At 44.9% G+C, this 14482-nt stretch overlaps 1 protein-coding gene across 7 annotated transcripts in view; it reads right to left on the reverse strand.

Moving 5' to 3' along the window:
- The window catches only part of NAV2 (neuron navigator 2), a 711830-nt gene that overhangs the window by 243990 nt on the left and 453358 nt on the right, over positions 1-14482 (reverse strand). For all 7 annotated transcript variants that reach the window (XR_013442389.1, XM_078058306.1, XM_036077556.2 and 4 more), the window contains one exon: positions 10321-10373. Coding sequence is in view for 6 of the 7 variants with exons in the window: in XM_078058306.1 (XP_077914432.1) it covers positions 10321-10373 (53 nt within the window). In the remaining variant the exon portion in view is untranslated. The remainder of the gene's footprint in view (positions 1-10320; positions 10374-14482) is intronic.

Genomic DNA, 14482 nt, shown 5'->3' on the forward strand with positions numbered 1-14482 from the left:
GAGGCCCAGATGGCTGTTCTATAAACCACAATCTACATGGTTATAAATCACCAGTTGATCTCTCTTTTAGCTCAAGAAAATGTGTAGCTATTCTCCCTCCACATATCCTCACATTCGCTAAGTTCTTTAACCTTACTGAGCACCACGTTGCCACTCACAGGGCCTCAGTCCCCAGGCAGGTGTGCTGAGCATTTCTTTGGTAAATATTCACCGAGCATTTACCAGGTGCCAGGCCATATGGACAGATGGACAGATGCAACAGCGTCCTCAAAGACGTTATCGTCTACTGGGATACAGGCAGTAAAGCACAACGTGCTAAAGGATTATCGCTTCCATTTCTCAATAGAGGAAACCAAGGGTCACTCAGGTTAAGTGAGCTAGAAGGGACAGAGAACGTGTGTGCAGACTCCAAGACCATGGCCATGCGCACGATTCAGATCTGATCCATTCAGAGCTTACTACCATTCTCAGACAAAGCATCCTAGCCTTTCCAAGAAAGCAGAATGACTGGCTCATTCAAAATTCTTAAATTTAAATAAACCCTTTAGATATACCATTAATTTTTAAAATTTTAAACAACTTTGCAAGCTAATTTACGTTTACATGTATGATTGCACAGGCAGAGCCCTAAAGAGGTTTTTTGTACTTGGCTTAAAGACAACCGTTGGCCAAGTGTGGTCACCAGACCAGCAGCATCAGCATGGCACCCAAGATTTGCTCGTTTAAAAATGCAAATACTCCAGGCTCCAGCCCAGGCCTCCTGAATCAGCAGCTCTGGGGGTGGGGCCCAGCACTGTTGGGACAAGCCCTCCAGGTGACTCTCCTGCGAGCTCAGGCTGGGGCGGCTCTGCCCTGGGAGGCTTTGCCAAACCAAACGCTACTTCCCTCATCAATGAAAATAATCTGCTTGGGCCGGGAGGGGGGGGGGTGTCTTTTCCGCATGCCTTCATAACTAAGTTAAAATATAAAATTGTGAGAGAGAAGATTGGAGAGAATTTCTTGGCTTAGAACAACTCAAGTTTCTTTACACCATTTAAAAATACAAAATACATATTACATATCTGACATAATGAAATTTGACTTGCGACATCACCCCCACTCTCTGGGCAGTTCCTGGACAGTTAGGCCATTAATTGTTTAAGCTCATTCATCTAAGAAACATGAGCACTTCCAATGTACTTAGCCCCATGCCAGGTGCTGGGAATATGGAGATTTTTATTGAACCAAAAGATGAAAAACACGCTATACATACTACAAAGCTTGGATGTTATTAAACAAAATATGATAAACATCTCAAAATGTGTTTAAACGTCATATTAGTTACAAAACAAACCCGCATTAGTTGGGGAACATAGTACCTACTCATAAGTGCAGGTCCGAGAAGAGGTCAGGAGTCCCTGGAGCCCAACTTGTAATTGGCACCTGTGACTCCCGTGTCAGCTTAGTGTCTGAAGCCATCACGATATGGCCGTGCAGTGCCAGCAACGAAATGTGGGGCTCCGTTCTCCCCCTGCTTCCCTACAGTGACTTGCTTTGAGTTTAGCACAAAGGTGGCAAACTCCGTTCTGAAGTCTTCTAACAATGGAAACGGACTTCCAGCCAACTCAGAAACCTGAGGGGCTTGTAGTAGCCAAATGAGCCTCTGCTAGAAACTCAGACAGCAAACTGTCTAATACAGTAAGAATTATTTTGGTTGAATCCCAGAGAGTATTAGTTTCCTGCTTCTGCTGTAACAAGGGACTAAAATTTAGTGGCCTAAAGCAACCTAAAATTCTCTTAGAGTTCCAGAGGAAAATCAGTCTTGGAGAACTGTAATAAATGAGTAGGTCAGCTGTATCTGTTCTGGAGGCTCTAGGGGAGAATCGGTTTCCTTCTCTTCTCTAGCTTCTAGAGGTCACCTGCGTGCCTTGGTTCATGGCCCCTTCTAACCTCTTCAGAGCCAGAGAACAGCATCTTCCAGTCTCCTGCCTCCCACTCCCACCCTGCTCCCGTAGTCACATGTCCTCACTCACCTTCTTGCCGCCCTGAGAAGGATTCTGGTGATCATACCAGGCCTGCCCAGATAATCCAGGATAATCTTCCTGTCTCAAAACCCTTCACTTACTCACGCCTGCACAGTCCCTTTTATTAGGTAAGACAACATACTCACACAAGTTCCTAAGATTAGTATGTGGACACCTTTGGGGGTCCGCTGTTCAGCCTACCACACTGGGTGCCTACTTTGAGTACGATAAAGCCGTTCAATGCACAATAGTTAGGATATACAGGACTTGTAAGCAGAGAAAGGAACAAACATCTAATGTGCTCTCTCCATGAACCAGGACGATACCAGGTACTTATTATGCCATCGCTCATCCATCCCTGGCAGCAACCCTAGGAGGCAGCTTCTATTACAATCCCCCTTTCACAGAGGAGGGCAGGCTCAGATTTAGGAAACTGCCCAGCACACATGGTCCAGGATGGGAGACCCAGGGCTGCCTGATTCCAATCTTCTTCTTCAAACCAAATCTCCTTCTCATGAAGGAAGGCCTCTCCCCCAGGCTCCGCCCACACCTACAGGAGGGCCAGGATTACAAATGTAATTTTTGTACCTCCATGTCACAGTCCATCTTTTCTCTTCTTTAGTCAGTTTCCTTAGATGTAGAATAGCCTAACAGTTAAGGGAACAGACTTTAGAGCCAGGTTTCCAGGGTTCAAGTCCCAGCTTGTCCCTTCTTTGCTGTGTGACCTCATGCTCGTTACTAACCCTCTCTGTTTCCTCATCTGTGAAATGGGAATAAAGGTCACTGCTCTCATAGGGTTTTATGAAGATAAAATCCATCAATGCAGATGTCTAAAACATTGCCCGGTTAGAAGCATATATGATACATGCTTGCTACTCTTATGTAAGAACACAGACAGAATCTGGGACAAAGGCAATAACCCCAGGCTCTACAGCAGGAGGCTTAAGAGAAGGAGAGATTCTCTAACATGACTCACATTTAGCCCCTGGCAGAGCACAGCAAATGGCAGCAGGGTCTAAGTTCTCCACACCATTCAATGGAATGAACAAGATCTATTTCTCATTCTACAAGAATAAAAGGAGCTAAAACATGTAAAGCACTTACCACTTATTTTTTTAGATTTTTATTGACTGATTGATTTAGAGAGAGCCTGAGCATGGGGGAAGGACAGAGGGAGAGAAGCAGACTCCCTGCTGAGCAGGGACCCTGGGATCATGACCTGCACCCAAGGCAGACGCCTAACCAAACTGAGCCACCCAGGCACCCCAAGCACTTACCATTTTTATTATCAATCCTAATAATCTCTGGTGGTTGTAAGGATGCCTAAACATGCTTACCTCAAGTGACATAAAAGAATTCAATAAACCAAAAGTTAACTGCACGGTCCTATTTGGGTCTTCTAGATAAACCAAGAAAAAAAGGAATTAAAAGAAGAAAAGATACTTCTAGGATAATGCTAAAGAGCTTCCAATAGCCATAAATAAGGATCTGACAAGGTATGTTACAATCCTTTAGTCACATGGATAAGTCGAGGCCAGCTCCTTTCTTGGTCTTTCCATCCATCCATCCACCCATCCACCCAACATTTGTTAAATACCTACTAGATGCCAATCATCGAGGCGTATCCTAAGTTAGGATACTCAGGTGAAAGACATGGCATCTCCTTCAAGAAGACAATTCAACAACAACCACAAGGGAGTGCTAGGAGAAATGCAGGCATGGAATACCAGGAGACACAAAAGACAACAGGCACCTCATTATCTCAATTACTTGAGATAACAATTGACCTGAAGATTAAAGGTCCCATTATCCAGGTGGGACAATCATCAGTTTTTCCAGGCAGTCTGGACAGCACGTAGCTGAGTACAAAGACAGGAGTATACAGCCTCTTTGGGGGCACCCAAGTTCCAGTATGCCTGCGGTATGGAGTGTGAGTGGCCAAGTGGCAAGAAATGATGGTAACTGGATTGTGAAGGAACTTCTATTGTGTGCTCAAGAGTATGGAAAGGAAAAGGGGTAGCCCACGATGGTTTAAATAGATGTGACCAAAGAGGCAGAGAGCTAGACGTGGATGTCGCCTCCATGTTGAAAGAGATCACTGGCCAAAACATAAGCAGTGGCAATGGATGTGCCATTGAGTGGTAAGTGGTGGATGCTGCATGCTGATCTTGGCCCTGGACTCTTCCTACTTTGCTTTAAATTCTAAGTGGCCTGTGGACTTTTCCTCATTCCTTCTTGGTTCTGTAACATGTGTGTGCCCTTAGGGTGGTGTAAAAATAGGCCCAGGGGCCCAGGGAAGAGGCAACTCAGCTGCCCAAGGATCTCAGACACTCCCTAGGCATGTGGCCTGCTTTCTCTCAGCTGTTGGGAGGGCTCAAGGTCACTGGGCCTGGAAACCTGATTCTGTTGCAGATGGCCTTCCCTTGGCCCAGGAAGCTCTGTGGAGAACACAGTGGGAGGTACCTGGCGCCAGGGCTGTCCAAGGCCATCTCAAGAGGCTGCCTCTCACTAGGGGTCCCTCCTCATTTTCAGCTCCTGAGGTTCCATCAACAGGTCAACTCAGGCCCTTTCCAGAAATAATCTCCTCTCTTCTGCTGATTCTGCTATATCCACAAATGAAAAATTAGAGTAGGGAATGGGGAGGTGGAGACTATTTTTATTATACCCCTTCTCTGTCACAGAGGTGGACACCATAGGCTCTTAAACTAGATAGACTTGGGTTAGAGTTCTAACTCCACTTCCTAGGTGAGTAATCTGGGACAAAAAAAAGACCTTGTAAAGTCTCAGTCCTCATGTGCAATTTTTTTGGGAGGGGAAAAAAAAGGGATTCTGCTCATGGAATGTAAGTTTGAAAACCACTGCCTGGTCCTTGTCTGTGTCTACTTGCAAACTCCTATTGTTTTGGGAACTCAGGAGCTACCATGTCCACAGGGACCTCTGAAAGGACAGGGTGGGGGAGCAGAGCTGTGCCCTAAGCAGCAGGGGCACTGAACTTTGGGTCTGTGGAGCTCTGGGGGACACATGGGCTGGCCTCTGGGATCCACAATCTGCTGAGGTATATGCAAAATTCTGGGGTGTGTGTGATCTGGGGAGGAGAGGGCCTTAGCTTTCCTTAGATTTCCAGAGGGTTTCATGTCCCCAACACATGAACTGTGTGCACAAATCATCATTGTCATAGAAACAGCCATGTATCAAGTGCTGTTCCTATGCTAGGAGCATGGGGGTAATGAGCTCACCTACCTGAAAGGGCTGTTGGGAGGATGGAGGGAAAGGATGACTGGGCAGCACTTAGCCTGGCACCTGGCACCAGGCAAACACTTGACAGGCTCTCACTGTATTTTATCATCTTAATCAGTACTACCCATGATTATCCCTTTCGTTGCCTCATTAGTACTATCAAAACTTTATGAGCTATGTGTTATCAACCCCACTTTCCAGAAAAGGAAATAGAGCCTTCAAAAGGTTAAATAATCAGCTCAAGGCCACAGAATAGCAGAGAAGGAACTTGAACTCAGGCTGCAAGATTCTCAAGCCCAGTTGGCCCTCCGTCTAGAAGCTCTACGGGAAGGGGGTGCCTGGGTGGCTCAGTCTGTTAAGCGTCTGACTCTTGGTTTGACTCTTGGTTTCAGCTCAGGTCATGATCTCAGGGTCGTGAGCTTGAGCCCCACATCGGGCTCCTCACTCAGTGCAGAGTCAGCTTGGCATTCTTTCGCCCTTCCTCTCTCCCCTTTTGCTCCTCCCCCTTGCTTGTACACTCTCTCTCTAAAAATAAATAAATAAAATCTTTAAAATAAAAAATGGAAGCACCAAGGGAAGAAGGCAGAGCTCTTGGAGTGCTCTGGAGGCCCCAGATGACCCCGGGCCTGAGATCAGTGACCAGAGGGATAAACAGGCCTGGGGCTTTCCACTGAAAGAGCCAGCAGGCCTTGCTAACTTTGCACCTCTCCTCATCGACAACAGAAAGCCAAGCCCTGTACAATAATAATGATAAAAAAAGAAAACCATCCCCTGCAGCAGCCATTCCTAGGCTCCAAAGTGAGGCAATGTCTTGGAGCCCAGGGGTCCGAGGAGAGGCAGTGCCCTCGGGCCAGGCTCCAGGCAATGTTTCTCCTTCCAAACTAATGCATAACTCTGCTGAATACAGCACTTGAAAGCCAAAAAGATGCCCCTGGGTTGCCATGGCAATGCTAAACAGACAAAACATTTTAACCAGCTCTGACGCACACAAACAAAATTATTCAAGGGCCAAATGGATGGCCTGGTGGGTGAGAGGGGGAAGGGAGCATTTCTACAGCTCCATCTCCAAGGCCATTGCCCCCAAAAGCGTGGAGGTCAGCCTGAAACTGCCCAAAGGACTCCTTCAACACAAGCTAAGGCCAGCTGGCTAGGGAAAGGCAAGTCCCCGCCATGCCTCTCTGCCTCGTGCCCACAGTCACGGTCCCATACTACGAGGGCCCCCAGAGGGTCACAGTATATGCTGACGGTTCGGGCTCTGCCTCACCCTGGGGACAGCTCTCCACCACGTGGGCCCAAAGCAGCCTCGAGAGGGTGGGATGTGCCCGTAAGCATGAATGGGCTCACAGAATAGGCTCACTTTTACTGTGCAGGTAAAAGTCAGAGCAAATAATAAACCCATGAACTACCATTTCCCACCAGGTAGCATTTTCAGTTCCCAGATCCCACGACTGAACTTCCCTCTCCAGGGCTGGATGACCATGGGTATTTTCCTTTAAAAATACTTCACTCCAGGGCCCAGTGGCGGGTTGCTCCCCAAAATGCAGTGATCTGGGGAGTGATGATGAATGCAGAAGATTTGTCCTAGACCCGAAGACTGCCATGCCTATAGGGTCTGCTGTATTCTGGGCTCTTCCATGCCCCACTCCTCACCGCAGGAGAGGAGTCTCACCAGATACAGCTTATGGCACCTCGGGAGGATCATAAGCAAATGCTGCAAAACCTTCCTTTGCAGGGTCCCCGACAAGCTTTACTTCACATTTTCCAGGAATGTGAATCCTCTTCCACCCATCATTCCCCTGTGGTGAACCCTCTTGCCTTCCAGACTCACTCCCTAGAAGTTACTCTTAGACCTCCCTCATTCTCGGGGGCAATGGGCCCCCACTGTGCCATGTGCACAGATGTCCGTGCACACAGCTGCACTGCTATTCTCTGCTCTCCTGCCCACCCGTCACGGAGCTCCTGGAGGGCAGGGACGCCATCTTGTTCACCTGAGCATTCACGTGGCCCACCCAGTGGCCAGCACTGGTCAGCACTCTGCGAAGGTTTGCTGATCGATCGGCAGGCTCAAAGGGACAACGCCACACCCATCACGTCTGTGCATCAGTGCCCCTGGGATTTTTCTAGTCCCAATGCCGGAGCTATCTGCTCTCACTTCCCCAGCCTCCTGGAAAGGAACATTTGAAGCAGAGCCCAGAGTGCAGGAATTTGAGACCTGAGCCGCTGAGCAACCTGGTGGATTGGGAGAAGTGTGGGGGCTGGGCCTCCTACCCACAAAAATCAAAGCTCTTGGCCCTACTCACAGATTAGCTGATGGACTGAACTTGCCCCTTGAAAACTGGAACAGCACCCATTCCTCCTGCTCTAAACCAGGATTGTTTTTTTTTTAAAGATTTTATTTATTTATTTGACAGAGGCAGACATAGCGAGAACAGGAACACAAGCAGGGGGAGTGGGAGAGGGAGAAGCAGGCTTCCCGCTGACCAGGGAGCCCGATGTGGGACTCGATCCCAGGACGCTGGGACCATGACCTGAGCCGAAGGCAGACACTTAATGACTGAGCCACTCAGGTGCCCCCAGGATTGCTTTTCTTTGGTTCCATTCTTCAAGGCTCCTGAAGAGGCTGTGTTTTCTTAGGGAGTGAGCACATTGACTCTGTTGATTATTTTCAAGGGAGGCACAGTTACCTTCCGAACAGGTGCACTCCCCACGTTCTCACCTCATTGTGGGTCATCTTCCTCTTGCCAGCATGGTGCTCCCCACATGTCTTCCTCTCTGTCTCCCCCAAATAGGCAATTTGTAGCAAGCAACAGCAAATCTTTATCATGGGCTGCCCGAAATAAATCCTAGTTGGGAGCCTAATCTTCTAGGAATCTAGAAATGGTGGCTCACCCACTGTGTCGTATTCCCAAAGTATGCTTCCCATGAGTAGAAATGCATGAGCTCTGTATATGCTCGTTCAGGTGCGTAAACGCACACACACTACACGGGGGTCCTAGTAGACAGAACAACACCTGTGCTTGCCCAAGAAGGACTTCCTGTGTGCTCTTGGTGAGGTTCCGTCTTATGGATTTGTCACAGTTTGTGATATAGGGCTAACGACAATGGCCCTGTTGTCTTTATCATCTTATTTCCTACAGAATGGAATGACTGTGGTGGACGTTTTCACATTTTCCTGGCCTCACATCCTGTACGCTGAACTATTCTCTGCTACGTTTACCACCAGACCGTGTCCGCCTCCCCGCCCCTAAGCTGGAACTAATTATCACAGACAATTATAGGATTTTATATTCCTGTATTCTTAAAAAAAAACCCCACAGGCCATGAAAAAAAAAAACAATACTTTCACAGCTGAAAGAGTTAGAGAAACCACAAAATTACATTGGTGCCATGGTAGCATTTATAAATAACATTTGGCGTACAGAACTAAATTTGCACTGAAGAATCTGAGGTGGCGTTATTATTTTATAATCTTGAAAAGTGGACTTTCACACCTCCAACAGAAAGCGCAGAAAATACAAAAATGCCAAAGAGAATAAAAGGTTCATTACCTTCCAATGTCAGGTCTCTGTATGCATTATAATGGGCTGGGACAAATGCATCCGTATCTGTCTCGAAGGGAACGACTGCATCTCTTTCATGTGAAGATATGACTGCCTGTGTAAAATGCTTGCACTAAATTAAGTCTTCTATCTTCCAAATTTTCTCAATTATTAATACTCTAGACAGCTGCCATCGTAGCGCTAGCAAAAATAGCAGCCAAGCTTTCCAGAAGTCAAAGCAGCCATGAGATTCTGCATGGGGACTTTCCTACGGAAGGAGGGGTTGCTCTCCGGATCAAACAAAAAGAAACAAAATCCCCAGTGAAATGACCAAAAAAAAGAGAAACTTGTTTCACAATGTAAACTGAAGGACTCCCCACCACCCATACTCCTCTTCAGAATAAAAAAATGTGTCTTTATGCATACAAAAGAAATTGGGCTGAAAAGGTTATCTGTCCAACTCACTGGGATAACAAACACTTGGAAAAACTGAAAGGGAAAACCAAGGAATGCCAATCGCTTTGTTATATTCGGAATGACATTATTAAATATGTCAACTCAAAGGGAGTATGGGGAGGTCAGAAAAAACAGATTATGCCTTTTCCTTAAGTTTCTGGAAGGAAATTAATGTCCTGCAAAAATAAAAAGTTATCCTGAAGTTGCCACATTTGTATTTTAAATAGATAATAGCATCATCTTAACAGTCTGATATATACATACTTGGTGTAAAGATTGTTTGGAAAGCCTTTTGAAGGGAAAAACCAGGTACTCAGAGCATTGCAATTTAATGTTTTCTGAACTAAGCAGTGATCATGAATTTTAATTCAAAGATCATGCACAGGACATACAACAAGAACAGATGTTAAAAGATTCATTTTTAAAAAAAAAGCTTTAATATCAGAGCTTAAGCATATGACACCAGAGAGAATATCACTTGTCAAGGTTAAGAATGGTCTGGATATGATTATACATTTCACATCTCCTGTCACCATTGTGATTTCACATCATTCTAACCTTTAAAGGCAATCAGACCACATGCCCCGATTTCTGAGCAAGATACCATGACCTCATCCGTGCCTCAGCACCACATACAGAGATCGTTGTGTGTCTTTCAGAAAGCAGAATGAGTCACAATGGTCCAAATTCTCAACAAGTGTATGTTTCTACCAGGTCTGCATAATTTGTTTCTGAAAGAAAGGGCAGTATTTCATGTTCCCTGTCTCACCATCTACGTAAAAAATCACGGCCACTTTTTAGTAAATGCCAACAAATGTCAGAGAAGCCGACGGCAGCTACTTGGAAATAGCTGTTAGTTTATTAATATAATCCCCTAGAGGAAAGCTTATGGTGGGAATGTTTTCAAGATGGCCAGTATCATTGAGAGACAGGGCTTCCTTCTCTCACACAAATTTAAGAGAAGTGGGAGAAAGAGGTTGTGTTAAATTAACTGGAAATCAGTACAAGTGACAAGGAAGAAAGGCCCAGGTGCTCACAGTGAAGTACGGAGGAATCCCTACTCACGCCAGCCGTGTACCACTTACCATTTGCGATCTGTTCTTTGGACAGCCATTGATGTCTTCAATCTTTTCATTTGCTGCAAAAGGAAACACAAGTCAGAAAAATAAACAATCACCCCAGATACTTTGAGTAGTGATGTTCAGGACCCTTGAGGCCAACCAAGTGCTAAGGCCCATCCTGGGGTCTGTCCAATCAGTGCAGCCATGTGAAATGCTGAGATGCAGCTCGCAAGCTTCAGGACTTACTCATCGGGCCGCCGTCCTCCAGGGACAGCTGGGGCAAGGTCGTCAGCATCTAAAGCAGAGACAACTGCACTGACGACAGTCTTGGAGCGATGGGGCATCACAGAAATGTGTGGAGACTGAGAAATAGACCGGGCTGTGATGAGGTTTTAGGCTCTTTGAAAGGCTACTATGACCTCCCCACAGAAGATGGGACGGTTTGGAGTGGATCAGTCCAGCTGTAGCTCCACTCGGCACAAAAGGCATAGATGAAAGCATCTCACCTCATCTTTTTCTTAATTTTTAAAAAAAAAAAATTAATTCCAGTGTAAAGTAGTGTCATATTAGTTTCAGGTGTACAATATAGTGATTTAACACTTCCGTACATCACCTGGTGCTCATCACAGCAAGTGCCCTCCTTAATCCCCATCACCTATTTCCTCCCTACCCCCCACCCATCTCCCCTCTGGGAAATCACATGATATTTGTCTTTCTGACTTATTTCGCTTGACATTATATTCTCTAGCTCCATCCACGTCGTTGCAAATGGCAAGACTTCATTCTTTGAATAATATCACACACACACACACACATATACACATCTTCTTTATCCATTCATGTATCGATAAAGACTTGGGCTGCTTCCATATCTTGGCTATTATAAATAATGCCGCCATAAAGAGGGGTGCATGTATCCCTTTGAATTAGTGTTTTTGTATTCTTTGTGTAAATACCCAGTAATGGAATTACTAGATCATATGGTAATTCTATTTTTAACTTTTTGAGGACCGTCCATACTGTTTTCCATGGTGGCTGCACCAATTTGCATTCCCACCAACAGTGCACAAGTGTTCCTTTTTCTCCACATCCCACCAACACTTGTTTCTGGTGTTTTTGATATTAGCCATTCTGACAGGTGTGAGGTGATCTCACTGTGGTTTTGATTTGCATTCCCTGATGAGTTGAACATCATTTCATGCGTCTCTTGGCGGTCTCACCTCATCTTTAGCCAGAAATGCTAATGTTGCTTAATACCAATAGGATTACTAATAATCCTATTCCCAAAGTGGTAACACACAGAGAAAATGGGAGAGTGAGACTTAAAAGTGGCTCATCCAAGACCACACAGTAAGTCCAAGTTAGGTCTGAAACACACTCTTGGGGTCATAATAACACCTAGCTCCTTGGAGAAGTGGGAGAAAGAGGTCGTGTTGAATTAACTGGAAATCAGTACAAGTGACAAGGAAGAAAGGCCCAGGTGCTCACAGTGAAGTACGGAGGAATCCCTACAAGACACAGCCTAAGTTATCTACGTGGGGGAGAGGGGCTGAGTTCGCCACAGCAGCACCACAAAAACACAATATATGTAGAGGTTAGGGCACTGGCTTTGGAGGCAAAGATACTGCAGTTTGAATCTCAGCTCTATAGCTTCTTAGCTGTGTGATCTTAGCCATATCACTCAATCTCTCTGTGCCAGTTTCTTCGTCTATAAGATGGAGCTAATACTACCTACTTTAGAGGAAGAGCTGTGGGAAATAGATTATAGGATGGCAATGAAATGCTTTGCGCCGTGCCTAGCACACAGTGAGCGCTCTATAAATGGCAGCTCTCATTAACCCAGTAATATATATCATCTATGTAAAATACATAAAATATTAATTTCCTTTCTGATGTCTCCATCAGAGTTAAGCCCAGAAACTCAGCTAGGAGTCCATGGTCAAGAACTAAGGCTCTGCCTCCTCTGTGAAGCCTTTATAAGCTTCCTTTCCAGTCCCCTGACCTTCCACCCTCAGCCCCCACCCCCGGATGGAAAAAGCACCTTCAGGTCTCTGTTCACTCAGCACCATGTACCTACCTTTGCTATTAATTATCTAAGGTATAACTCCTTTCCTTGTCTCCCCCACTATGCTGTTTACAGCCTGGCAGACATGCAGATTTGGGTTTTCACATTTGTGTCCTCAGGGCTCAAGAACTGCTTACAAAACGATTAAAAAAAACCAAAACTCTCTTACACAGATTTTAATGAATAGGATGCCAAAAACTTCCATGAAAAGATATTAAAAACCATCTGAAAAGGATAATAGAATCAAAGTGTCCCAAGCCTCTATTTTACAACACCTGAATCTAAGTATACCACACCATTACTTCAACTGGGCTTATTTTTTCTCTAGTGTTTCTACCTTGCGAGAGAAGGGAGAAATAAGACACGAGCTAGTGGTAAGAAACTGTTTAAAAATCTAGTCACTATGAGACAGTCTAGTTAGTATACATTCAGTCTAATCTACACCCTTAGAATTTGCCCAGAGTAATAGATACTCAGCCTTATGCCCCACCTTGGAAGATGTCAATATTCAGAGATCCAACTCTTAAGAACACTAGGATAGACATTTTAGGAAGCCTTTCAACCTGCTTCCCTTACTCCCAAAAGAGGTGCCAGAGAGCCTTTAAAAAGCACATAAGAAATCCCCGTGGATGAGATGACCCATGGATATTTGTTCTTTAGTTCACTAGAAAATACCAGAATTATAATCAGCCAGAATAGACCACTAGCATGTAAACTCCAGAACAAACTTTATCACTTGTTCTTTCCTACTGTAACCCCAGAGCTGAGGATAGTGCCTGAAACACAGTAACCCCTCAAATATTTGTTGAGAAGAACTAAGGAATAAGTATCCTGAACATTTCAAAGAATCAAGGTTTTATGCCTATTTTGAGGCAGTTGTCCTTTCACTTGTCAATATAGACATACTGAAGATGGAAAAAAAAAAAAAAAGAAAGATCCTTGAAAAATGGCACTTCTTCAAACAAGGGAAATGATGTCAGGCCTGCACTCGGACCTTGGGTTTTGATATACAACACTGGAGAATAAGTATGTGGGCTTTTGAGAATCCAGGCCACTCAAGGTATCCTCCAACTGGATACTCATGATGGCCAAAGTCATAAGTCATTAGATTCCAATCGATACCCAATGCAGCATGAGGTCACTAGTGCTCATTAAAGTGAAGGATTGATAACTGTGATCCTAAGAAATCATTTTAAAGATTCTTTATATACCATCTGGATAAAAAAAAAAAAAAAAAACAACAACCAAAAAACCCAAACGATTTATCTCTCTACTTCCTTTTCATGGTCAGTCACCAAACCACAGTCAGGTATTCACTGCCTGAATTCAAGTATCACGGCTCCCATAAGCTTCTTGCCATTTTACAACATTTGAAATAAACCAATGGAGTGGAGCCTATGGATGATGACTCTAAAGATATATGGGAAGAGATAAATCAAATGCTGAAACCCAAACTCAAATGCTTAATAAAAATGCAAAACAAATCTTGAGCCTCCAAGTTTCCAATTTCATGTAATTTAAATACTTCTCCTTTGCTTAAATTCTCAAGAATTTCTATGGCTGTCATAAATACTTAGAGCAGTAACAGAGGCTCTGATTCTGCTGATAAGAAGGAAGAAGAGCTTGGTCTTCCGAGCTGAACTTATTAACTTGTGGTAGGGGGTCTTTGGCTGCAAACCAAAAGCAGATAACCGAAAAAGCAAAGGCATTTGTCCCCAAAGTCCTCAACTATGATTAAAACTGGCATCCCTAAGTGCCCGTGCTAATTTATTTATTCCAGCATGTTCAAGACATTCTCAGCAGTAACCTGCCTGCACACGAGGTGACAAGTTAGTAATTGGAAAGCTTTTTAAGTAAGAAGAGTGGCACCAAGCTCATTGCTTTCCAAAGGACTTCTTTTAAAGGGCTGAGAGCATTTCAGCAGCCCACGCATCTCTGCATAGGGCAGCTGGTAGCCCTGCCAAAGGGAAGAGAGAGAAACTGGCTGCCCAGAAAGGCAGAGGACTTACCCAAAGACACACAACGGTAGTAGGTCATCAATGGAAAGAGGGCTGAATTCCTGGTTATGCTCAGAGGCAGCCCAATGGCAGTGGAAAAGGCGCTGCTATCGGCTCTCTTCAC

This window comes from Halichoerus grypus, chromosome 11 (assembly GCF_964656455.1).
Source record: "Halichoerus grypus chromosome 11, mHalGry1.hap1.1, whole genome shotgun sequence".
Classification (NCBI taxonomy): Eukaryota; Metazoa; Chordata; class Mammalia; order Carnivora; family Phocidae; genus Halichoerus; species Halichoerus grypus.